The sequence below is a fragment of the Oncorhynchus nerka genome, linkage group LG28, assembly GCF_034236695.1.
Source record: "Oncorhynchus nerka isolate Pitt River linkage group LG28, Oner_Uvic_2.0, whole genome shotgun sequence".
Classification (NCBI taxonomy): domain Eukaryota; kingdom Metazoa; phylum Chordata; class Actinopteri; order Salmoniformes; family Salmonidae; genus Oncorhynchus; species Oncorhynchus nerka.
Window position 1 is genome coordinate 73,843,190 of NC_088423.1, and position 27,603 is coordinate 73,870,792.

At 43.0% G+C, this 27,603-nt stretch overlaps 1 protein-coding gene across 5 annotated transcripts in view; it reads left to right on the top strand.

Annotated features, from left to right (window-relative positions):
* The window catches only part of LOC135559543 (furin-like), a 118,797-nt gene that overhangs the window by 40,453 nt on the left and 50,741 nt on the right, over window positions 1-27,603 (top strand). For all 5 annotated transcript variants that reach the window (XM_065013116.1, XM_065013118.1, XM_065013114.1 and 2 more), the window contains one exon: window positions 22,383-22,481. In XM_065013116.1, the coding sequence (XP_064869188.1) occupies window positions 22,383-22,481 (99 nt within the window). The remainder of the gene's footprint in view (window positions 1-22,382; window positions 22,482-27,603) is intronic.

Below are 27,603 nucleotides of genomic sequence, written 5' to 3' on the forward strand. Positions count from 1 at the left end.
TCTTTTCGATAATGTCCATAATTTATGTCCAAATACCTCCCTTTTGTTCGCGCGTTTAGCCCAGTAATTCAAATTCATGACGCGCGATCACTAGGTGCAGACAAAGTCAAAAAGTTCAGTTACAGTCCGTAGAAACATGTCAAACGATGTATAGAATCAATCTTTAGGATGTTTTTAACATAAATCTTCAATAATGGTCCAACCGGAGAATTCGTTTGTCTTCAGAAATGCAATGGAACGCAAGCTAACTCTCACGTGAACATGCGTGGCTCTCTGGCAGACCCCTGACTCATTCCCCTCTCATTCGCCCCCACCTCACAGTGGAAACATCAAACAAGGTTCTAAAGACATTTTATTTTATTTTTTTATTTCACCTTTATTTAACCAGGTAAGCAAGTTGAGAACAAGTTCTCATTTACAATTGCGACCTGGCCAAGATAAAGCAAAGCAGTTCGACACATACAACGACACAGAGTTACACATGGAGTAAAACAAACATACAGTCAATAATACAGTAAAAAAAACAAGTCTATATACAATCTGAGCAAATTAGGTGAGAAGGGAGGTAAAGGCAAAAAAGGCCATGGTGGCAAAGTAAATACAATATAGCAAGTAAAACACTGGAATGGTAGTTTTGCAATGGAAGAATGTGCAAAGTAGAAATAAAAATAATGGGGTGCAAAGGAGCAAAATAAATAAATTAATTAAATACAGTTGGGGAAGAGGTAGTTGTTTGGGCTAAATTATAGGTGGGCTATGTACAGGTGCAGTAATCTGTAAGATGCTCTGACAGTTGGTGCTTAAAGCTAGTGAGGGAGATAAGTGTTTCCAGTTTCAGAGATTTTTGTAGTTCGTTCCAGTCATTGGCAGCAGAGAACTGGAAGGAGAGGCGGCCAAAGAAAGAATTGGTTTTGGGGGTGACTAGAGAGATATACCTGCTGGAGCGTGTGCTACAGGTGGGAGATGCTATGGTGACCAGCGAGCTGAGATAAGGGGGACTTTACCTAGCAGGGTCTTGTAGATGACATGGAGCCAGTGGGTTTGGCGACGAGTATGAAGCGAGGGCCAGCCAACGAGAGCGTACAGGTCGCAATGGTGGGTAGTATATGGGGCTTTGGTGACAAAGCGGATTGCACTGTGATAGACTGCATCCAATTTGTTGAGTAGGGTATTGGAGGCTATTTTGTAAATGACATCGCCAAAGTCGAGGATTGGTAGGATGGTCAATTTTACAAGGGTATGTTTGGCAGCATGAGTGAAGGATGCTTTGTTGCGAAATAGGAAGCCAATTCTAGATTTAACTTTGGATTGGAGATGTTTGATATGGGTCTGGAAGGAGAGTTTACAGTCTAACCAGACACCTAAGTATTTGTAGTTGTCCACGTATTCTAAGTCAGAGCCGTCCAGAGTAGTGATGTTGGACAGGCGGGTAGGTGCAGGTAGCGATCGGTTAAAGAGCATGCATTTAGTTTTACTTGTATTTAAGAGCAATTGGAGGCCACGGAAGGAGAGTTGTATGGCATTGAAGCTTGCCTGGAGGGTTGTTAACACAGTGTCCAAAGAAGGGCCGGAAGTATACAGAATGGTGTCGTCTGCGTAGAGGTGGATCAGAGACTCACCACATCTAGTGGAAGCCTTTGGAAATGCAATATGACCCCATAGACACTGTGTGTTCGATAGGCATAGAGTACCTTCTGACGCAGGTACAGCTGACCAGCGCTAGCTAATGCTACCTACCTACAGAGTTAAAGTATCAATATAATATTGCAAAATGTAACTATGGATTTTTCCCCCTATTACTATTGGTAGGTGACTTGACTTGATATGGTTGCGACTGCGAGCGAGGGAGGTTTTTTTTTGCGTTAGATGTGTGGCTGTGATTTATATAAAGGACTCTTTGGACCTACTCCTTTGGATTTCATTCACCATGCTTGTTATATCAAAGGTTCTTTGAGTCACTACTTCAGGCATTCCTTTCCTCATTTTTGATTTGAATGAAAAACATGTGCAAATCTCAGACAGAATTGCACAGCAAGAGAAGAAAAAGCATGTTCCTATTCTGATACTGCTGTTTTGAAGCTCCAGTCTCTCGTAAAGTAGGCCAATGGTGTGGTGGGGAGTGTTTGTAGTGGGGGAGTGGTAGGGTAAGATTATGGTATATTTGTACTTTAGGCCAGGGGGGTTAGCTAGTCTGTGTAGGATTTTAGATTCTATTTAGATAATTTTGTAAACTGTAGTCACTCAGGCAAAGTAGAGCTGTTTAGCAGACCCATTCTGAGCCTGTGAGGCTACATGAAATTACCCCCCCCCCCCCCGAATCTCAGAAGGGGTTGTCTAGTCCACATGAACATTCCAGACAGGCTCTTATTATATTACCTGCCCATTTAATAGCAGTCACCACCACTGGGCTGGGTAGAGTTGATCCCCATTGCAGGGGCTGTGTGCTGGGATCTGTATGTCAGGTGTTCTGGTGTCATCTCTCTCGTGGACAGATTCTCGTGTACAGAGGGTTTTCATCATTGATTATTTGGATGACTCAGGATTGGGTGAAGGCGGTGCTTAAACTGATGCATTGATTTTCAAGCCTGTGCTCAGATGATAAGCGGTTTCCACTAGATTCCATAGCCACAAGGCCAAAAAGCACATTTTTGTTGATGAATCAACATGAAATTAGTGGAAGAGAGGGGTTTGGACGAGAGTTTATGTTTGCGAGGGAAGAGACTTCGCTACCTAATCACAATTGTTAATGTCCCCCCCCCCAGAAGTAAAACAAATGACAAACTTTCGCAATATAATTTTACTTCTGGGTAACCAAGCTTGCTTGTGGTGTGGCGAGGTGGTTGTGTGTATAGTGGTCTGGCACTTCTCAATGGAACTGGTTTAGTTGGTGTCATGTCTCCTTTGGACCTGTGTGTAGGTGTTTGCGTGGCTGGTCATGTTTGTTGGCATTTCAGTTGGGTGGTAGTGTTTTTGTGTGTGTGTGTGTGTGTGTCCCCCCCTTTACTGCAGCTTGTTAACTCACTGATGCACAGGCCCAGTTAATGGGGCATCTCGGCAGAAGTGGCCCTGTATCTTTTCCTACTGCCTAGAGTAAATATTAGCTTTCCTCTGGCCACATGCTCTATCCTCATGTCTCTTCTCCTGTCTGAAGCCCTTCATCCTCACTGGGTTCACAAGCCGAGAGAAAAAAGTCTAACATCTGTCCTGTTTGATTGTTATTATAATGCACCACACACATACACTCCCATATTGAGAAATGTATTTATGTCCCCTATTTGGAGAAGGTATTTTTAGTGTGTGTTCTTCTTAGAGTTTCTCACTACTGCATGGACATGGACAAAGTTCAACCTAGATAACAGAACCTCCAATGCAGGCTCCAGTTGCAAGAGGAGTATCATTTGTTTTCATGCTTGAAAAGCCAGGGCACTGAATGCTTATTTTTCAGATATTGGTAAGATGGTTCGCTGTCAAGCTGTGACATGAAAGTCATGATTTGATTTTTGGAGCTCTAGAAATAGTGATGTCATTTTATCAACAAGCAGATTGAAAACAAAGGAAGGGAAACCAAGCCATGTTTCTTGGTTATTTACTTGGAGGAAAAATTGAATTCATATATATGGCTTCATGCTGCTATTGTCTGTCTTTTCTGTCCGTCTGGCTCTTACGCTGAAAAGTGGGGTGGAACGGATACCATTTCACTCTCAACCCCTTCACACATGCTCACACACATGCGTACATTTGCAGTCTATTATTTAAACATTGCACCTCAGGTCTCAATGGCTGAAATGGCGTGTTAATTTTGAACAGCAATAACTTTCCAATCTCATATCTACGCTGCCTCTGTTCCCAAGGCGAACGACGGTCCAGCATTTCTATAACGTTTGTCTTGCTTAAATGGGTCCTGGGGAGTGTGACTTAATTAAAAGCTTAAATGATATTCCCTCCTAGTGAGCACTGGGATTAGTTTTTCCTGTGGCTACTGAGCTACACTCCACCAGCTCTCCTCTCTCCTCTGTTCATATAAAGTCTGTTTTCTCTTTGGTGATTTTTTTGAAGTGTTGAACAGAGACTTCAACACGTTTTGTGCAAGCTCCATTGAATTGTGACCTCCGTCTAACCATTTCAACTGTCAAAAAGACAGAGTACGTGCTCCTTTTTAAAATACTTTTTAGATTTAATTACGTTTTTGAGGCCATTGATGTGTGGCTTTATAAAACTGTCTTACATCCTGTCTGATTCACCTTATAAAATCAAAATTTCACTCCATGAGGATATTTAATCCAGTGAATGTAGCGTGAACCTCCATGGACAGTTCTTCATTGTGTCAAAACATCTCAATAGACCAGCTATTATTCTCAATACTGTTCAATTTCAGACTTGTACGGAATGTTAACGCTCGATACAGCAGTCAACTGGTCAAATCTGGTCGAAACGCACACCTGTGCATCCCCCAAAAGTTAACTCACTATACTGGCCTAACATTAAACTGAAATATTTAGTGCGTCTTCTACCAATTCTCAATTAGGGTATGCAGGCGGTATATCAATATATTGATGTACTACATCAACAAATTGAAAGCAATCATGTTTTGTTACAGCCCTGTTCACCATGAGGCCTGCTGAAAGGTTGTGTTGATAGTTGGAGTACTCAGCTCTGAAATAGACTGGCCCATCTCTCCTAAAGTACAGATGGCCACATTCATCTGTGATGCGTTGCTTGGTCATGGAATATTCTAAACATGGTTTTGTATAAACTTTAATTTACAATCCAAAATGGGTAAATAAGGTTGGAGTTGTTCATTAAAAAACTATTTAACGCTCTGGGCCTTTTGTGAATTTCCCTTACATTACAACTGTCACCTCTGTACAATTTAGAGTAATCTCACACAGGTCTTAATGGACTGTTTGTTCAGTGTTTCTGCGAGGCCAGCTGTTTGTGCCCTCAAAGGACCAGTCAACTTTAACCTTTGACCTTTACTCACCCCCTAACTGTAATGCCCCTGAAAGCACTATGCACATCAACATTTGGGGCCGATGTTGTATTGGGTCTGTGTGAGTTATTTAAAATGTGTGTTGAGTCAAGTTGCCTTTATGCATAGTTTCCCCTTGCCACTTGACTGGCCACAGTGTTCCAAAGCACAACACTGGTGATGTAGAAGAGTCCCATCTGCTGAGTTGTCAGGTGCTCAGCCGTATTGATCTGGCTGTAATTGATTATGATAGAGTCTGAAGATAAAGGCTTCTGTTAAACCGTGGCTGGGCATTTGCAGGGCCCTGTAATTGCATATGCACGCTGTCCCTGTGCTTATCTCCCTGCTTTCTCCCAGCACCATACAGCTCTGTCAGCTTAAAGACCTCGGCAGCACGGCGAGTTATGCCTCCAAGGACACTCCTCGTCAACACCAGAGACTGACAGCATCTGCAGCAGTTGTGCTACAGTTTTACACACCAATCCACTCCATAAACTACACTGGTGCTCCTGCTGCTGGGGGTAAAGGGATGTCCGGTCCTCCGCTTGAACTTAAATAAACCCAGTGAGTTTGGCCACACGACATGCTAACAGATTGTGTGTGTGCCTTTCCTGTGTTGTGGTATAGCTGACAGTGGGCGCTTACCCCCAAACCATTGACCACCACGAACTGGAACACTTCTGTTTTACCCGCAGCTATACGCACAACAGTTTCTAAATACTTTGGCCAGAGTTTAGTTGTTATTTGGTTTCTGCAGTTATTGTCATTAAAATGCCAACATTTTATCACCCAATTCTTATCTAAGTCAGTTGTTCTTGTCAGCGCTATTAAATCCATTACTGTAAGCTGTTTTCAGAACAACACAGGCAGGCAGTTTACTGTTCTGAGAGTGATACGCCCTGTCAGACAGTGCAGAGAGAGGAATTCGGTATCTTATCCGGAATGGGCTGGTATGTGGATAAATGAGTGTGCTGTAGAGGGCCATATAAGGTTTCATAAACACACCGTTTGTCTGGCAGGCGGACGGATGCGGTGGTATGGTGCTGCCGGAGTGAAGGAAGTTCTGTCAAAGTTGTAAGAAAATCAAGTCAAGTTTAATCTGTCACATGCTCCGAAAACAACTGGTATTTGTATTCCACCTTACAGTGAAACGCTTACTTACAAGCCCTTAACCAACAATTCTTTAAGCAGTTAAGGAAAATAATAAGTGTTAAGTAAAAAAAAAAAAAATGAAAATAGAAGTAACAAATAATTCTACAGCAGCAGCGGCTATATACAGGGGGTATTGGTACCGAGTCGATGTGTGGGGGCACGGGTTAGTCCTGGTAATATGTACATGTAGGTAGAGTTGGTGACTATGCATAGATTATAACCAGAGAGTAGCGGCAGTGTAAAAGAGGGGTCTGGGTACCTTTTTGATTAGCTGTGCTCTAATCTGGAACTAAAGACAGACTCACATTAACAACCCACTTGAGCAGACTGGAAGGAGAGCGTAAGAAGGAAAGACGAGAGGATGGTGGATGAGAGAGAGAAATGACTCCGGAAGGATATTATGGAAAATTGGTACCAACAAGGATGAGGAAAAGGCGTATTATTCTGGCAGACTGAATGGCAGAACAGACCCATCTGCCGTGTGGGGGCATATGGGCCCGGCTTGGCCCAGCACGCCTTACCATTATTAAGGGAAACTGCCTGTTGGCTCCAACTGCAGCCCAGTGCAGCGTTGCCTGGCGCGCTCTCTGCCACCTCCCTCAGCCCCGGCCCTAAGAGCAGCAGCTGAGACGGGGTGTGGCTCCCAACACATTCTCTAAACCTGGAGGTGGTGTTTATGTTCCAGCGCAGAATGTAAATAAGGTGGGAAATCATTTCTGGGAGATGTTGTGTTTTTAACTTGTTCCTCTACTGGCAAGTATGTATTTCAAAGTTTGTTGATTTTATAATAAACTTAATCTTAAGAGGTTAAATCTTGGTTGTTTCTAGAAATATTGGCCTTTGGCTGACCTCTGTACTAATCAAGTGACTCTTGTGCTTCACTTGGGCAATTAATGTAAAGAATGGAGGCTGTGAATCATTTTAGACGTGTTGAGTCAAACGCATTGTTCCAGATCCATACCTGTCTTTACTCTTTCCACATGTGCAGCTCTATAGCAATTGGAGCCGCTCTAATCACCAGAGGTATTCCCTTCCTGAGCTCATAACTCCTTCTGGAATAGAGAAACTTTAACTTCACTTTGTTCCCATTATGCCTGCCCCTCCAATTTGTCTCCAGACATTGGGCTTTTTGTAACACCTAATTGTGTCTACAGTCTGAAGACGCCACACCTTATGATAAGTGCATTCCCACAAGGTAAACTTGGCAGGGCTCGAGTAGAACCAACAAACAACCCAACAAACATGCAGTTATTCCGGAGCCTGTTGCTCTGCATCCCAATGAGGCTGATGGATTAGCGCTCCGCCCCAGTAATGGGCTGAGAGGAGGAGTGCCAGAAGTCCCATTCTGCTTTTATCAGTGGCTCGCTGCTTCTCACATTTGTAATGGTGGCTGAGCCGGCTGTTTTCCACATTTTCCTCTCTTATCTAAACTTCTTTGGTGTGTAATTGCAGTAAATGGCCTGTTTCCCCCACAACCGACTAGTTAAAGTTTACTACCCGAACGTGGATGCCAGATTAGATGGATGACAATAAGGCTTTTATGTTTGGTTCACAAATGCAGACACAGGGCTAAAATAACCAAGGGGCTTTTAGTCGTGGTGGACTGGGTTTATGTTTGTGAGTCCATCCGTTCGTAAGTTTACGCGTCTTTCCAAGAGTGCGGCGTATTCTTGATGTCTGTGTGTGTGCGCTCTGCTTGGTCCCGCTCTGACTTCTACTGAAGGGTCAGGGGTCGTCTTTGAACTAATTGGGTTCGCCTCGCTCTGGTCATGACATTCTGGGGTCACACTGCTTTCAAATGTCAGCCTCCAGCTGTGTTCCATGCCAGCCAGTCCTGAGAACAACAGAGCATCAATGCCACAGCCTCTCTGCCGTAAACCTTGCCAAGGACCATCCACCCAAACATCTTTTGAGAACCATTCATGAATTCACCTTTTGTATACAATGACTGTACATTTCTCACATCCCAACTAAAGTCAGCGGTGACTGTTATAGAGGTAGGACATTGTTATTGCAGTTTTTAACCTCTGCAGTTAAGAAGTTGTATTGTAAAGGTCCTTCAGTGAACTCACTTCTGATGTAGCCAAGGAGAGGGCTGGGGTCTTTCTGAATGGTGGATGATCTGGAAAGGGCAGTAACATTCTGTGATGTAGTACTCTAGGACAGTGTGGCGTGATCGAGTGTTTGAAGGTAATCACAGACCGGCCATAGCGTACGGCAGCAGTCAGAGACTACGCATGGCAGAAGCCTAAAACCCCTAATTGATTCCATGGTCGTGTTTTGAGTTTACTTTATGACGTGCTGCTGTGCGCTTGTCTTCCAAAACATTCCACACTCTTTCAACTGTCGCCTAGCAGCAGTGAAGTTTGGCACGAACCGTCATGACTTCAACCACAACCCATTATCTGATTTTTATCAGTGTCAATCTCTCAGGCTTAAACCATTTCTCAGACCTCTATTGAATTCTAAGGCCGCAGCGTTGGCTAATTCTTAACCGTGATTTCCAGGCTAATGAAGCACTGTAAAGCGGATGGGCGACCTTAAGTAGCGATCACTTTAGCTGAATCAATCCTGGCTGCTTTGTTTCACGCGTCCCTTTTACTTGGTGTTGATGTGATTTAAGAGCTGCCTTAATGGATGCACCGTGCTTTTACACCTGCATTGTTTGCTGTTTGGGGTTTTAGGCTGGGTTTCTGTACAGCACTTTGAGATATCAGCTGATGTACGAAGGGCTATATAAATACATTTGATTTGATTTGAATGGACCCCGCGGCTCTCTGTTGAAGCCATATCTACATATCTCCCTCCACCTCCCTCAAGTCTTTGATCGAAGCCCACCCTCTCAGGCTGTTATCTAGGCTCACACACACAATGGGGCCCTCAGCGCTCCAGGTCTTCTTCCCTTCTTTCTTTAGCATCCTATCTCTTCCATCTCTGGACGGGACAATGGGCTCTGTGGAGCTGCTCATGCTTATGTGATGTCAGCATTTTATTCCATTTTCATCCCGCTCTCTCATGGGTTAACATTCTGTTCTTACACACACACACACACACACACACACACACACACACAAACTCCCCATATCTTTGTTGGTGTTTGGTGGTGGGTCGGGCTCTGGGAGGCATTTCATTGTGAATCATGTCATACTCTCTTTCTGGGTTATTGCTTCTCTATTTTCCGCTGGCTGTGTTCTGAGAGGGGGGATCTTTGTATTGACCTGCTTGGAGCCGGCCTGTTTTCTGGGATTTAAATGGGAGCAAGAGAGGCTGAATCCCCCCAGAGTGGAGGAATGGTGTTCTATTTCCCCTCCACTGCAGCATCTAAACGGTACTGTACTGCCAGCCAAGACAAAACGGCACAGTTACTATGTGGCCTGAAATACCCCAGCCTAAATGGTCAACTTGGTTATATAAGGGCCATACTGTAGCTGGGTCATGCTAGGCCTATTTATTCAGAATAGTCCTTCCTAGCCATTTCCCAGCCCTAGGCTTTGTCACAGCCAGGATGGACATATTGTACTATTTATTATTACATAGTCTGCCACAATTCAGTCTGAAGTCATTCTCTGGTTTTCTAAAGCAGTGCCCTCATTTGGTGTAGACATGTTATGATCCACCTACACTACTGTGTGAATGTTGTAGACCTGTATTGATCCACCTACACTACTGTGTGAATGTTGTAGACCTGTTTTGATCCACCTACACTACTGTGTGAATGTTGTAGACCTGTATTGATCCACCTACACTACTGTGTGAATGTTGTAGACCTGTTTTGATCCACCTACACTACTGTGTGAATGTTGTAGACCTGTATTGATCCACCTACACTACTGTGTGAATGTTGTAGACCTGTATTGATCCACCTACACTACTGTGTGAATGTTGTAGACCTGTATTGATCCACCTACAGTACTCTGTTAATGCTGTAGACCTGTTTTGATCCACCTACACTACTTTGTTAATGCTGTAGACCTGTTTTGATCCACCTACACTACTGTGTGAATGTTGTAGACCTGTATTGATCCACCTACACTACTGTGTGAATGTTGTAGACCTGTTTTGATCCACCTACACTACTGTGTGAATGTTGTAGACCTGTTTTGATCCACCTACACTACTGTGTGAATGTTGTAGACCTGTTTTGATCCACCTACACTACTGTGTGAATGTTGTAGACCTGTATTGATCCACCTACACTACTGTGTGAATGTTGTAGACCTGTTTTGATCCACCTACACTACTGTGTGAATGTTGTAGACCTGTTTTGATCCACCTACACTACTGTGTGAATGTTGTAGACCTGTATTGATCCACCTACACTACTGTGTGAATGTTGTAGACCTGTTTTGATCCACCTACAGTACTCTGTTAATGCTGTAGACATGTTATGATCCACCTACACTACTGTGTGAATGTTGTAGACATGTTATGATCCACCTACAGTACTCTGTTAATGCTGTAGACATGACACTTCTAACTGGCAGGCTTTAGTTAGCTACAGTGATTTATACACTTCCATTCGTTCTAATGAAATCATTAATTGGCCATTCAGAACCCATCAGGCTGACATTAGGTTGAGCTCTGCTCCTTCACAAGGTCTGGGTGGGCGGTTCAGCACTCACTCTCTCTTTCTCTGAACATTAAGCCTTTTTCATTTTTGATTGCTGAGGGCCTCATTTGGTCTTTCTGGTCTGACAGTGCTCCAACTTCACACTTCCTGTCTCTGGCTCTGTCATTCTTAGCGGGGGAGGGATTGATGCCCAGCCCAGCCACACCATCAGACTACCGTCTACCATCACGTGCTGCTCTGTCATTAGGAAAGGTGCAGAGGGCATATGGAAGGTTGACTCATCAGCACTGTATGTGTGTGTTTTCACATATTTAGCCCAGGACTAGAGGTGTTACTGTGTGGTTATAATCATCTCTGCACCTGCTATGACTGGACTGAGAGCAGAGGATTATTGGACAGACATGGCCTGTGCCCTGTTTAACCAGGTCTCTGTGTCAGACAATTTATCTTAAATATATGTGCACTGTACACACAGTGTGTCCCAAACCATCTTACTCAGTGAGGTCACGGCCAGGGCAGCAGCTGTGATCCTGCCGTTGACCTTGTTTTAACCAGGGCCCGTAGCGCTCCACTACCCTCCTTCAGGTCGTTAGTGCAGCTCGTTCTCAATTAGTGTCTCTGTAGTGCTGAGCTGTAGTGCTGAGCTGTGGTGCTGAGCTGTAGTGCTGAGCTGTAGTGCTGAGCTGTGGTGCTGAGCTGTGGTGCTGAGCTGTTAGGCCCTGCTGGAGTACACCAGGTTAGACTATTCCACATCTGCCTTCCCCCCCTCACTTGGTAGAGTACTGTACAGGATCAGCCTGCTATCATTTCTCTATGCCATTTTCCAACTGTGTGCTTTCCTTGACTTCTGTTCTGAACTAGTCCATGCACTTGTGGCAAGAAACTTCTCTACATTGCGGCACTTCGTGTTTTCAACTTTGTCTGAGCTTTCTAGAGAAGGTGTCAAAGCAGGGCAGGTAGTTTCCTCCTGAGCTCTGAGAGCAGCTGAAGTGTGTGTGTGTGGGTGTTTTTGTGGTACAGTAACCCAGACAGGGTATGTTTACTGCAGCGCTGTCACCCCCTCAGACTCTCCAGGAACTCAGCTGTAACTCATGAAAATAGCTGTATTAACAATGCTAGAGGGATTACATATACTGTTTGATGATGAATACTGGTGATCAAATTCCTTGACTTAATGGAATCACAATGAGATGAATGGATTCCTATGTATATTTTCATGAATCCATAAGTCAGAATGAATTTGCTGTTTCATCCTCAACTTTAACACGCGTGTCAAACTCATTCCACGGAGTGCCGAGTGTCTGTGGGTTTTCGCTCCTCCCTTGTACTTGATTGATGAATTAAGGTCACTAATTAGTAAAGAACTCCCCTGGTTGTCTAGGTCTTAATTGAAAGGAAAAACCTGAAGACACTAGGACCTCTGTGGAATGAATTGACTTTAACAGGACATTGTCTGGCTTCTGTCTTCACACCCCCTCATGTATAATACGGGTGGATTTATATTTGTAAAGTATCTAGTGATTTATCTTCATCAGATTTGCAACTTTTCTGTTTACACTAGCCTGGGATGTGGTGTGGCCAAAAACCACATTCCTGCATCTTGTGAGTGCAGCTATTAGCATACCGTTAATATCATAGTATATAAACAAACCAAACAAAATGCAATTCAAACTATACAGGAGCTTCTCAACTAAATTGTGTTGATTTAATGCAATGATTCACAAATGTGTGGATACTTTTAAAGGCAGAAAATGCTGTCTACTGGTATAAAGGTAATTCTTGCAGGTTCATGTGGTGTGGGAGAGCCGTTGTCTTTGCACTGTACCACTCAGAGGGGGCTATGTTTCCAACACTACCGTTGGAGCAGGATTTCCCTCAGGGTTCCCATTTGAATATACCGGACATTTGAGGAATTCTCCGGACCCATATGCATTGGGTGTGTAACCTGATTAGGGCGTCCACCCACGGTGCGCAGAATGACAGAAAACACATTTAGAATATGGTAATTCATTAACGGAACATGTAAGTTGAGGATTCAACGATGTGCTGTCCTTACCGAATTCTGATGTTCACTTTGAACATGTCAGTATAACTGTCCACATTTACTCTTCCTCAGCCAACAAGACGAGTAACGAACAGCAAAATCACTGGCATTTGTCAATCTACTATAGTAAAGAAGTTTAGGCTGCCTATTCTATTGGTCAGCTTGTTGAGAAAGAAATAGCCTATTTCAAACGGACTCTGGGACAGTTATGGGACGATAGATCCCAAATTCATACGACCAGTATGCCTAGGCTCAGTGGCGATTTTTAGAATGTAGATCTTGGTGGGGCAAAATAACATGAGGGATGCCAGCAAAGCCACTACACAACGCTAAACAATACATTCATTTCACTATAACGGTGACCACAAACTGTTAGGGCCTACATAAAACTGTCCCAACAGCAGATGGACGTAGTCAATATAACTATTTGTTCAACACTTGTGAAATGTACAGCGCCAGTATTCATGTACACCGAGGAACTTAAAACTTTCCACCTTCTCCACTGCTTTCCCGTCGATGTGAATCGGGGGTGCTCCCTTTGCTGTTTCCTGAAGTCCACGATCATCTCGTTTTGTTGACATTGAGTGAGGTTATTTTCCGGACACCACATTCCGAGGGCCCTCACCACCTCTCCGTAGGCTCTTCACGAACACTGGCTAACAAGTTGAATCAGCAATACGAAATTTGGTTTATTTATTTACTAAATACCTAAATAATCACACATAATTACATCTACACAGAAATGGATCACACATTGATTACAAATTATGTCAAAGGAAAACGTCCCTAGCGGACGGAATCGATATGACGGCTGGTTACACAAAGAAAGGGGGTTGGGTTTTGAATGAAAGAGCAGGAAGTGTGAGGAACAAAAATATTTTCTCTATCGGGCCATAGGCAGCAATGCTATCGTAAATATAGTATCTTATGCATTCTAAATAACCGCCCATTTGAAAAGGAAAATGCAATAAATATTTACTCTGAGCTGCGCTTCGGTAGATTGGTCATAGATAGAAGGCCGGATTGTCCAGCATGGATCTCTTGTCCGCTGAAGAATGTCTAGTAGTGAATTGGAGCATGGTAGAATGGATACTCTGTCCGTCCTCTCCTAGTCCACATTTACAGCTGCTGTTGCTAACGCAACGGCTAGGAGGTATCACCGCTTTAGTGAATAAGAGTTCAAAGTTCATACCAAGTTGCCATACTTTAAGCTCATGCTATATTCTGGCTGGTATAGTTGAAATTCATCCTTTTTGGCATGTTGGTCGTCATCTTCACGTTGAAATTCAATGCTAATTTTGTTAGGTTCTTGTCGTTCAACCAGAGCTCACGCTGAGGTTGGCTTAGTTTTGTTGGTGATCTTGTCCTTTTAACGCAGGGACCGCAAGTCCTCACATCCTTGGAACAGGAAGTAGAATTTTCATCAACGGGTTTATATAGTGGTGAAAGAAGGGTGTGTTTCATAGTTTACAACCAATGTCTGTTCACTTGGGCGGGGCCTCTTGAGTGAGCAGAGTTTCTCTGACAAACCGTTCTCTCATTTAAAAAGCTACATTTAATCTTTTCAAATAGTTTCATATTTAACTTCTTGCGTCGAGCAATCCTGTATCCGGGAGCGTAATGATAGCCTCAAGCTCATTACCATAACGCAACGTTAACTATTCATGAAAATCGCAAATTAAATGAAAGAAATATATTGTCTCACAAGCTTAGCCTTTTAACAACACTCATCTCAGATTTTCAAAATATGCTTTTCAACCATAGCTACACAAGCATTTGTGTAAGAGTATTGATAGCTATCGTAGCATTAAGCCTAGCATTCAGCAGGCAACATTTTCACAAAAACAAGAAAAGCATTCAAATAAAATCATTTACCTTTGAAGAACTTCGGATGTTTTCAATGAGTAGACTCTGTTAGATCGCAAATGTTCATTTTTTTCCAAAAAGATTATTTGTGTAGGAGAAATCGCTCCGTTTTGTTCATCACGTTTGGCTAAGAAAAAAACCCGAAAATTCAGTCATTACAACGCCAAACTTTTTTCCAAATTAACTCCATAATATCGACAGAAACATGGCAAACATTGTTTAGAATCAATCCTCAAGGTGTTTTTCACATATCTATTCGATGATAAATCATTTGTGGCAGTTGGGTTTCTCCTCGGAAGCAAATGGAAAAATACACGCAGCTGGAGATTACGCAATAATTGCGACGGAGGACACCAAGCGAGCACCTGGTAGATGTAGTGTAAAATGGTCAATCTTCCAATGATATGCCTACAAATACGTCACAATGCTGCAGACACCTTGGGGAAACGACAGAAAGTGTAAGCTCATTCCTGGCCCATTCACAGCCTTATAAGGAGACATTGGAACACAGCGCCTTCACAATCTGGGGCACTTCCTGTTTGAAATTTCATCTTGGTTTTGCCTGTAGCATCAGTTCTGTGGCACTCACAGACAACATCTTTGCAGTTTTGGAAACGTCAGTGTTTTCTTTCCAAAGCTGTCAATTATATGCATAGTCGAGCATCTTTTCGTGACAAAATACCTTGTTTAAAACGGGAATGTTTTTTTATCCAAAAATTAAAAGACCGCCCCCTATATCCAATAAGTTAAACATTTAAATTGCACAACAATTCCATGTGAATCTGATAACTAGAATGTGTTGACTTTCCAAGATAGTTTGTCATCCTGTCATTAGTAATACTGTCTCAGACAACAACTGATCTGAGATCATATTCATTAAGTACCAAAGCATATTTTCAACTGGTTGGCTTACCGAAATATGGTTCCGTTTCCCACCTTTTGATGTTACCAGACTCTCTGTTTCGAAGGCTTTACAAGAGTCAACTCTATAAAGTAGAGAGAGAAAAGGGGAAAGGTATTTATGGGGGTCATAAACCTCCCAACAGGCCAACGTCATGACACTATCTTCACCACCTGGGGGTGGTCCGTCAGGAAGTCCAGGACCCAGTCGCACAGGGTGGGGTCGAGACCCAGGGTTTGGAGGGTACTATGGTGTTGAATGCTGAACTGTGGTCAATGAACATCATTCTTACATAGGTTTTCCTCTTGTCCAGATGGGATTGTGCAGTGTGATGGCGATTGCATTGTCTGTGGACCTATTGGGGATGTAAGCAAATTGGAGTAGGTCTAGGATAACTGGTAGGGTGGAGGTGACTAGTCTCTCAAAGCACTTCATGATGACAGATAGTCGTCAGTTACCTCAGCTTTCTTGGGAACAGGAACAATGGCGGCCATCTTGAAGCATGTGAGGACAGCAGACTGAGATAGGGATTGATTATGTCCGTAAACACCAGCCAGCCAGCTGGTCTGTGCATGCTCTGAGGATGCAGCTAGGGATGCCGTCTGGGCCGGCAGCCTTGAGGGTTAACATGTTTTAAATGTTTTACTCACGTCGGGCACTGAGAAGGAGAGCCCACAGTCTTTGGTAGCTGGCCGTGTCGTTGGCACTGTATTGTCCTCAAAGCACGCAAAGAAGTTTTAATTTTTCTGGGAGCAATACATTGATGTTCGCGACGGGGCTGGTTTTCTTTTTGTAGTCCGTGATTGTCTGTAGACCCTGCCACATGCGTCTCGTGTTTTGAGCCGTTGAATTGCATGCTTTCAGTGTTACATGCTTTCAGTTTTGTGTGAATGCTGCCATCAATCCACAGTTTCTGTTTAGGCAAGGTTTTAATAGTCACAGTGGGTAGAACATCTCTTATAGACTTCCTTAAAAACTCGCTCACCGAGTCAGCGTCTACATCAATGTTATTGTCTGAGGCTATCCGGAACATATCCCAGTCCACGTGATCGAAGCAATCTTGAAGCGTGGAATCCGATTGGTCAGACCAGCATTGGATAGACCTAAGCACGGGCGGTTCCTGTATTAGTTTCTGCCTATAGGAGGGGAGCAACAAGATGGAGTCGTGGTCAGATTTGCCAAAATGAGGGTGGGGGAGGGCCTTGTATGCATCGTGGATGTTAGTAGCAGTGGTCGAGTGTGTTACTCACTTGTGTACTGCAATCGATAAGCTGATAGAATTTAGGTAGCCTTGTTCTCGGATTAGTTGTGTTAAAATCCCCAGCTACAATAAATGCGGCCTCAGGATATATGGTTTCCAGTTTGCATAAAGTCGAGGTGAAGTTCCTTGATGGTCGTCTTGGTATCCACTTGCGGGGGATATACACTACTGTGACGATAACTGAGGAAAGTTGTCTTAGGAGATAATACGGTCGCCATTTGATTTTGAGGAATTCTAGGTCAGGTGAGCAAAAGGACTTGAGTTCTTGTATGTTACAATTACACCATGAGTTGTTAATCATGAAACATACACCCCCGCCCATCTTTTCACCGGGAGATGTTTGTTCCTGTTGGCGCGATGCACTGAAATTCCCGTTGGCTGTACGGACTCCAACAGCATGTCCCCAGCTAGCCATTTTTCCTCTGAAACAGAGTGTTATAATCCCGGATATCTCTTTGGAAAGCAACTCTTGCCCTAATTTCGTCAACTTTGTTAACTAGGGACTGGACATTAGCGAGTAATGTACTCTGAGGTGGTGGTGGGTGGTGTGCGCGCATCCGCAGCCTCACCAGAAAACCACTCCGGCACTAATTGTAACCTTCTGCATCACTTTAAAAGAGGTACTTTTATTTTGAAGGCAAAATGGCAAATTCCACTATTGTTCCTTGTCATAACACATAACCCGGTCCGGTCGAGCCTCACTAGCCAGATGAAGCTAGCTGGCCGCTTATAACGTTAGCTTTGGGCAACAGGGTTAAGTAGCTGGCTAGTTATTTATTTTCATGAACTGAAGTTCAATTTCGATAGGCGGACAACAAGTCCCTACCTAGCGAATACTTACTCACACGGATTCCTAAATCATTGCTAAGAATAATGAAAATTACTACAGTTTCTACTGTTCATTGTTTTCAGGCAGGTTGTATTGGTGCTTGCTAGGTACCAAGCTAAAGCTAGCTAGCTACCCCAGAAGTTGCGGTCGAACAAATAATGCTTTATTACCAACCCACTATTGTAAACACATTTTTTGTGTCTGTTGTTTGCTTGGTTGCAGACTTTTTTTTTGTACAGCTTTGCCAGTGCTACTGATAGTAGTGATGGCTCTTGTCTTGCACGTGCAAATTCAGAACACACAGCATTCTTTAATAGAACTGTGTTATTTGATGTGTCAAATGAAAAGCTTGTTTAATGCGTCATAGTATTATTTGAAGTTTATCTTTTTTGACACGCAAAGACCCAAACGGCGTTCCATAGTATGTAGCGAAGCTAATAGCAGTGACGCTATTATTGTGTAACTCTGGTAGGGCAATATCTGAAAAATAGCTCACTTGGTAGTGTGTACCGGTGCTCGACAGGTCGCGAAAGCCAACCAGTCACGAAAGCCAACATCACCCACGACAGAGAACGGTTGATTGTCAAGGGCAATACATTTCATTATCTTGGCGTTACTGGATTTTGCCTTCGTCTCGCTGAATTAGTTTTTTACTCTTTCAAATGATTGTTCAACATGTTGACTGCTCGATCCACACAGCAGACATATGCAGTAGACTATCCAATAATGTTTGTTCCATAATGCAGTTAGTGGGAAAACACCATTGTCAAAAGGGCACTGAACATGCAAGCAGTTTCATGTGAAAATATCCATTAGAAATGTTCAAAGTGAGGTGACCTAATAGAGGCTACTTTGAAGCAAGGTAAGACGTGCCTCATATGAATTAAAACATTTCAGGTTTCAAAAGATTAAGTATATGTTTTTCGAAATGCATACTGCCTCCAGCTTATTGTAAAGTGGTGTGTGGCACGTCAATGAAGCCTGCCTTCAGTTGCAGTTTGATGTAGAGGTCAACCGATTATGATTTTTCAACACCAACAATACTGAATGAACACTTATTTTAACTTAATATAATACATCAATAAAATCAATTTAGCCTCAAATACATAATGAAACATGTTCAATTTGGTTTAAATAATGCAAAAACAGTGTTGGAGAAGAAAGTAAAAGTGCAATATGTGCCATGTAAGAAAGCTAACATTTAAGTGCCTTGCTCAGAACATGAGAACATATGAAAGCTGGTGGTTCCTTTTAACGTGAATCTTCAATATTCCCAGGTAAGAAGTTTTAGTCCTATAATTCCTACAACCTATTTCTCTCTATACCATTTGTATTTCATTAACCTTTGACTATTGGATGTCCCTATAGGCTCTTTAGTATTGCCAGTGTAACAGTATATCTTCCGTCCCTCTCCTCGCCCCTACCTGGGCTCGAACCAGGAACACACCGACAACAGCCACCCTCGAAGCATCGTTACCCATGCAGAGCAAGGGAAACAACCACTCCAAGTCTCAGAGCGAGTGATGTTTGAAATGCTATTAGCGCGCACCCCGCTAACTAGCTAGCCATTTCACATCGGTTACACCAGCCTAATCTCGGGAGTTGATAGGCTTGAAGTCATAAAAAGCTGCTGGCAAAACACACGAAAGGGCTGTTTGAATGAATGCTTACGAGCCTGCTGCCGCCTACCATCGCTCAGTCAGACTGCTCTATCAAATCATAGACTTAGTTATAACATGATAACACACAGAAATATGGGCCTTTTGGTCATTAATATGGCCGGATCCGGAAACTATCATCTCGAAAACAAGACGTTTTATTCTTTCAGTGAAATACGGAACCGTTCCGTATTTTATCTAACGGGTGGCATCCATAAGTCTAAATACTCCTGTTACATTGCACAACCTTCAATGTTATGTCATAATGATGTAAAATTCTGTCCCAAAATGTTGCATATACACTGACTGCGTGCAATGAACGCAAGAGAAGTGACACAATTTGACCTGGTTAATATTGTCTGCTAACCTGGATTTCTTTTAGCTAAATATGCAGGTTTAAAAATATATACTTCTGTGTATTGATTTTAAGAAAGGCATTGCTGTTTATGATTAGGTACACATTGGAGCAATGATACGCACCGCATCGATTATATGCAACGCAGGACATGCTAGATAAACTAGTAAAATCATCAACCGTGTGTTGTTAACTAGTGATTATGATTGATTCTTTTTTATAAAATAAATTTCATGCTAGCTAGCAACTTACCTTGGCTTCCTGCATTCAGGCAGTCTCCTCGTGGAGTGCAATGTAATCAGGTGGTTAGAGCGTTGGACTAGTTAACTATAAGGTTGCAAGATTGAATCCCCCGAGCTGACAAGGTAAAAATCTGTCGTTCTGCCCCTGAACAAGGCAGTGAACCCACCGTTCCTAGGCTGTCATTGAAAATAAGAATGTGTTCTTTTTTTAAATATATTTTTTAAACCTTTATTTTACTAGGCAAGTCAGTTAACCTGTTGCTTCTACTCGGGACGCTTGCGTCCCAACTAGAGCTCTGGAAATGCAAATGCGCTACGCTAAATGCTAATAGTATTAGTTAAAACTCAAAAGTTCATTAAAATACACATGCAGGGTATCGAATTAAAGCTACACTCGTTGTGAATCCAGGCAACAAGTCAGATTTTTAAAATGCTTTTCGGCGAAAGCATGAGAAGCTATTATCTGATAGCATGCAACACCCCAAAAGACCCACAGGGGACGTAAACAAAATAATTAGCATTTCGGCGTTACACAAACCGCACAATAAAATAGAAAACATTCATTACCTTTCACCATCTTCTTTGTTGGCACTCCTAGATGTCCCATAAACACTATTTGGGTCTTTATTTCGATTAAATCGGTCCATATAAAGCCTAGATATCGTTATATGTAGACTGTGTGATAAACGAAAAAAACATCGTTTCAAAACGTAACGTAATTTTTTAAAATTCAAAAAGTCGACGATAAACTTTCACAAAACACTTCAAATACGTTTGTAATGCAACTTTAGGTATTAGTAAACGTTAATAAGCGATAAAATTCATCAGGAGGCGATGTAAAGATCATTAGCTGTCCGTCTGGAAAAATGTCCGGCTAGAAACTCAACGAAAATATCCGGTCCCAGACCGGATTAGATACGGTGTCCTGTATGTGTTTGACCAAGAAAAAACTCGAAGGGAAATGACAAGACTCTAGACACCCTGTGGAAGCTGTAGGTACTGCAACCTCAGGCAATTAATTGTGGTTCACGTTTATCAATGGGTTCAAGTAGCGCATGGATATATTTTCCCCATTTTCAGTGATCAGTTTTTCCTGTGCTTTTCGATGTAAATGCCGTTCTGGTAAAGCCACAGCAGTGATTTAACCAGTTTTTTAAACGTCTGAGTGTTTTCTATCCACACAGACTAAGCAAATGCATATACTATATTCCTGGCATGAGTAGCAGGGCGCTGAAATGTTGCGCGATTTTTAACAGAATGTTCAAAAAAGTAGAGGGTCGACTGAAGAGGTTAACAATTGGTTGAAGTCGCACATGGATATATTTTTCCATTTTCAGTGATCAGATTTTCCTGCACTTTTCGAATGAAACGCACGTTCTGTTATAGTCACAGCCGTGATTTAACCAGTTTTAGAAACGTCTGAGTGTTTTCTATCCACACATACTAATCATATGCATATACTATATTCCTGGCATGAGTAGCAGGGCGCTGAAATGTTGCGCGATTTTTAACAGAATGTTCAAAAAAGTAGAGGGTCGACTGAAGAGGTTAAGAACAAATTCTTACTTTCAATGACGGCCTAGGAACAGTGGGTTAACTGCCTGTTCAGGGGCAGAACGACAGATTTGTACCTTGTCAGCTCGGGGGTTTGAACTTGCAACCTTCCGGTTCCTAGTCCAACGCTCTAACCACTAGGCTACCCTGCCGCCTGACTTGCCTAGTTAAATAAAGGTGTAAAAAAAAAATGTTAACGTCCAAATCGTTGTCCCAAAATACCGTTTTCCGATTGTCATAACTCGAAGTCGTCCCTAATTAATCGGCCATTCCAATTAATCGGTCGACCTCTAGTTTGATGCCGTGCTCAAGACAACTTTGGAAAAAAACAAGCTCCGACTGGGGATTTTTTTTCTTCTTAACGGTCATCCAACTCTGAATTCGAAGATCCCTGAAATCATGATTTGACCTCCTTCCCAGTTGTCTTGAAAGCACAACAAGACCTCCGCAGCAGTGCTTGCTCTGTATGACAGATTTTCCACTCCGGTATCTGTGTGCTATACGGGTGTGATAAATAAGAAACATAACGAATAAAATGTACACGCACCAATTTAATTCCACTCAATTATGCAAAGTAACTTACAAAAATTGGTGTAAGCATGACCAGTCTAATGTATTTACATGGACTGGTATTTCCTTCAATGAATAGGCTGAAAAGCATTATTTTACACAGGGATTTTCTTCTACCTGCGCCAATCTTATTTATTGGCTTTTCTTTGATAGGACGAAAGCCAGCTATTACCGGGTAATGGACAACTTGTCCCGGAGGTAGTGTGAGAGACATCTCTTAAAGAGATTCAATTTTTAACGACACAAGTATCTCTCCTGGACCTAGTTTGTGTCGTAGAAGTAGTGTAAAGAGGCCCCTTGTAAATGGAATGCTTTATCTCCCTAACATGTTGGGATTAATGACTGTGTTTGTGTGTGTCTGCAAGTATTGGGTGATAATATCAACAATAATGTGTATGTGTCTGTCTGCAGGTATTTGGTGACATCTATCACTTCCGGCACCGTTCTGTGGAGAAGAGGTCTCTGTCGGATCACCGAGGGACGCACGTCCGTCTACAAAAAGAGCCTCAGGTAAGATGCCTTGGGAGGAGGTGTGAGTGTGTGTAGATGATGTTGGGTGGGTGAGTGTATCAAAGTGGATGAGGAGGTTGAGAGTGAGTGTGCAGCAAGAGAGGGTGGAGGGATGTGAGTGTAGGGGAGGATGGGTTATATCAATAACATGACTTCACCAGCCGCAACAGAGGGTGGGGGTTGGATTGGGCTTGTTGAAAGATGATTCATTAATCTAGAGTCATACTGTAATGCACCTCCCAATTAACAACACAGCCAGTGTGAGAGAGGTGAGAGGTGATGGAGGGCAGTATGTGAAAGAGGTTGAGAGTCACTGTACTGTAGCTAGGTTGGATTTGTTAATTTATATTCCATAACATGACTGGCGGAGCCGTTGGTACTACATCACCACCTGTGGAGCGGCCATTAGGCAGGCAGTGGGGGCGGGGTCGACGCAGAGGGGACCACGGTGAGCTAACAACCACAGGGCAGAGTGCCAGAGACCTGAGCTCTCATTTATCACCCGCTTTTAATGGATGTCTCGGACACCCTACAGCATCTGCCTGGTCCGGTTCCTTTCCCTGCTTTATGTTAGGGCTGGGAGGTGAGCGCATGCTAAACATGCTACTCACATACACACACGTATACAGTGCTTGGCTATACTGTGGTGTCTAATGATCTCATTCTCAAACCACTTCTGAATAGATTAGGTTTCCAGTTAGATTTCTAATGCTTGTCATGTCTGATTTCTCTTCCACTCCTATTGTGTGTATGTAGTCTGTACTGTGGGTGTTTGAGTGATGGGGTCCCTGTTTAAAAGGTCTGTGATTAAGTGTCGCTGGGGCTGTGTGTAGTTCACTCTGTGGTCTCCTGGTCTTGCGTTTCCCTCTGTAGCTCTCTGGGCTCTGGCTGTGTTTCCATTGCTGTGAAAGTCGAGCGTTTGAACTGCGGCACAATGAATGTCCTGCCATCTGCAGCAGCCGCTCAGAACCGCTCCGCTGTTTGTCACTCAGCGCAGCTCAGGTCCAGATGGGAAGATCAGAGAGAGAGGGCTAGTAACTAGTAACGTGAACTCGGATTCATGTCCAGGAAAAGCTAACATGCACGTGCAAATATGCACACACAGTCACACTCAGCACTAGTTCCTCCCCTGACTAACTAATGTTGGTGCTGTTGTGGGCTGGTTCTGCTAATGGAGGTGGCTGGCAGTTCACATGCTGTACCAAACACAGCTTTAAAGGTATGCAGGACCTGCTGATTCAGAGGTACTCTTCCCCTCCCATATCCAAAGAACAGACATGTGTGATTGAGTGTGTATTCTTATGGGGGTGACTAGGTGTGAATGAGCAAGACCTGTGGTACTGACTGACATCCCCTGGGAACCCACAATTGAAAATCCCCTGTCACTATGCAGTGTCATGGGAAGTCCATTGTCTTCCCATGACACTCCCATGAAGGTCTAAGTGCTACTGCAGTCTGCCAGTGGTCATCTCTCCTACCCAGTCCTGTTCCTGTCGACTGTAGAGAACCCACGTTTTGGTTTCCCTGCGTTATGGGAGGTCATTCAGCCAGCGAACTGTGTGGCCAAGTCTCGCTGCTGTTTTGTCTTGAGCAGGCGCACGGTGGGAAAAGCGTTGTGTGGCCTATCCTCTTGCCCATAGCAGCACAGCACCAAAACAACACTGCTCCCGCCCCGCCCCAACCCCACTCCTCCCCTCACCACTCAACTGATGGGATTTCCTCTCACACCACTGCTCCATTTCCTGTTGTTGAATTCCTTTTCTCCCTGAGCACCTCAAAGAAAGGGGAACCTCCTTGCAGCTCCCTCCCTGCACTGCTCAGGTCAGTCCTGTGGCCCACAGCAGTCACACTGGGGGAGATGGATCTTAAACAAAAGCAGCAATAAACCCTGCTCAAAGACCCACATTACTGTGGACCAAATGGCCAGGGACTCTGCCAAAACTCAGTCTGGCTGACAGACCCCGCTGATCGGGGAGCTAATGCCTGGGCTTGGCCCGGCTGCTCATTCACATCTAATGGTGATGCATTGCTCTAATATTGTGTTGCTGTTGTAAGACCATTGCTGTAGTGAAATTGTGTTAGGCCTAAATGATATACCCATAGAAATGCCATCAATCCAGTATTACCACAAGTTATTCCTGGTCAGGCCATGTTGTCAGGGAAAACCCCTGGACCTAGTCATTTTTACAATCCATACAGCTACCGTTACTACAGCAATGTAATACTAAAGCCATGCTCTGCCATGGTAATAGTACTCTAGCTTTAGTGTGGGCCTAAGGTTGTGTTCATGTTTGGTTGTGTTCATGTTTGGTTGTGTTCATGTTTGGTTGTGTTCATGTTTGGTTGTGTTCATGTTTGGTTGTGTTCATGTTTGGTTGTGTTCATGTTTGGTTGTGTTCATGTTTGGTTGTGTTCATGTTTGGTTGTGTTCATGTTTGGTTGTGTTCATGTTTGGTTGTGTTCATGTTTGGTTGTGTTCATGTTTGGTTGTGTTCATGTTTGGTTGTGTTCATGTTTGGTTGTGTTCATGTTTGGTTGTGTTCATGTTTGGTTGTGTTCATGTTTGGTTGTGTTCATGTTTGGTTGTGTTCATGTTTGGTTGTGTTCATGTTTGGTTGTGTTCATGTTTGGTTGTGTTCATGTTTGGTTGTGTTCATGTTTGGTTGTGTTCATGTTTGTATATGGAGGAGAAGAGAGCAGGAAGGAAGGCACAGAGACCTGTCTGCTCAGTATCTGCTGGACAGCAGCGTTTAACCAAGCAGCCGGGGTCTTGTATGTGAATGGTCTGGAGCAAAGAGAAAAGCCGTCTCAGATAGCTGGCATCCGGACCCATTTATAATGGAGATCTTATCTGTTAACTGCTAGCTGGTTCCCTCTGTTCTGTCCCACCTCACTCGGTCTGTTTAAGAATTCCCGGAGACTCCCTCTCTGGCTCGCTCCGATGTTTCCCTTTTCAAACATTTGCTTAATTATCTCTCTTTGCGATAGGGAAACTTTGGCAAAGGCCTTTAAGTGTAATTAACATGGGAAGCGTCTGTCTTTCTTGACAGAGGATCGGATGGTAATTTGTGGTAAACGTAACTCGGAGACAAAGTTAACTTTTCTTGTCTTAATGTGTTGATTTTAAATCCATCCATTCAAAATGTTTATTCACTCCCTGTCTCATATGAAAAACACAAGCCTCTCATTAACCTCTCTGGGATATGTGGGACGGTAGCGTCCCACCTCGCCAACAGCCAGTGAAAGTGCAAATCGCCAAATTCAAAACAATAAAAATCTCATAATTAAAATTCCTTAAGCATACAAGAATTTTACACCATTTTAAAGAATACATTCTCGTTAATCCAGCCACGGTGTCTGATTTAAAAAATGCTTTACAGCGAAAGCACCACAAACGATTGTTAGGTCACCACCAACTCACAGAAAAACACAGCCATTTTTCCAGCCAAAGAGGAGTCACAAAAAGCACAAATAGTGATTCCTTTTTATCTCTAACTATTGATCTTTATCAGCTTACACTCATAGGACTTCATGTTACACAATACATGTATGTTTTGTTCGATAAAGTGCATATTTATATCAAAAAATCGCGTTACGTTCAGTAGTTCTAAAACATGCGGTGATTGTGCAGAGAGCCACATCTATTTACAGAAATACTCATTATAAATGTTGATGAAAATACAAGTGTTATACATGGAATTAGAGATATACTTCTCCTTAATGCAACTGCTGTGTCAGATCAAAAAAATAAAAACTTTACGGAAAAAGCAAACCATGCAATAATCTGAGTACAGCATTCAGACAACAAAGCAGCCAAAAAGATATCCGCCATATTGGGTGGCCAACATTAGTCAGAAATAGCATTATAAATAGCTTATTTTGTTAGGGCGTTTGGTAAACAAATCCAAAAGTGCGTTCAGATCTAGCCGAACTTCGGACGAAAAGTTCCGTTACAGCCCGTAGAAACTTCTCAAAAGATGAATAGAATCAATCTTTAGGATGTTTTTATCATAAATCTTCAATGTTCCAACCAGAGAATTCCTATGTCTGTAGAAAAGCAATGGAACGAGAGCTAACTCTCTCGTGACTGTGCCTCAGAGCCTGTGGCACTCTGCCAGACACCTGGCTCATTCTTCTCTCATTCGGTCCCACCTCACAGTAGAAGCCTCAAACAAAGTTCTAAAGACTGACATCTAGTGGAAGCCTTAGGAAGTACAACATAACCAATATCCCACTGTATCTACAATAGGGGCTGAGTTAAACTACAAGCCTCAGATTTCCCACTTCCTGGTTGGATTTTTCTCAGGTTTTCGCCTGCCATATGAGTTCTGTTATACTCACAGACATCATTCAAACAGTTTTAGAAACGTCAGTGTTTTCTATCCAAATCTACTAATTATATGCATATATTAGCACCTGGGACAGAGTAGCAAGCAGTTCACTCTGGGCACCTTATTCATCGAAGCTACTCAATACTGATATCCCCTGCTGTACTGGTCACCAAAAAGTTAATGCTGTTTTCTGGGGGTGATCCGTTAGGCTAATTTGAAAAGATCAGTCCTATGGAAAGGATTGGTTGCGCCATGTGAGTTTCTTTTTTTTTTTTTGCCTTCCCATCCTCAAATCAAATGTTATTGGTCACATACACATGGTTAACAGATGTTAATGCGAGTGTAGCGAAATGCTTGTTCATCCTCTATGCAGTCAGGCGCTACTTGATAACCCTGTGCATATTAAGAGAGGTATTTAGCTACTCTGGGATGCTATCTTTCATGACTGACCTGTTTTTAATCAATAACCTCAGAGATACTGACCCCCTCCCCCAGACTGATGCTGTCTGGGCTTAGCAGACTGTTCATTAACAGTCCAGAACCTCCATTTTCCATCTGAACCTCCGGTTTTCCATCTGGAACATCAAGGTAACAAACTATCAACAGTGTTCTTTTTGGTTGTATTGTGGTTGGCAGAGTTCATGAAAGCAATGACAGGCTCCATTGGTCAAATGCAGACTGTAAACAGTGTTGTCCTGAGTTACCATAGAGACTGTTGTTTTCATGGAAAGTGAGTTTCTCCCTAATGTGTGTTCTCAGTACACACACCACATAGTGAGCCCAGTACCAGC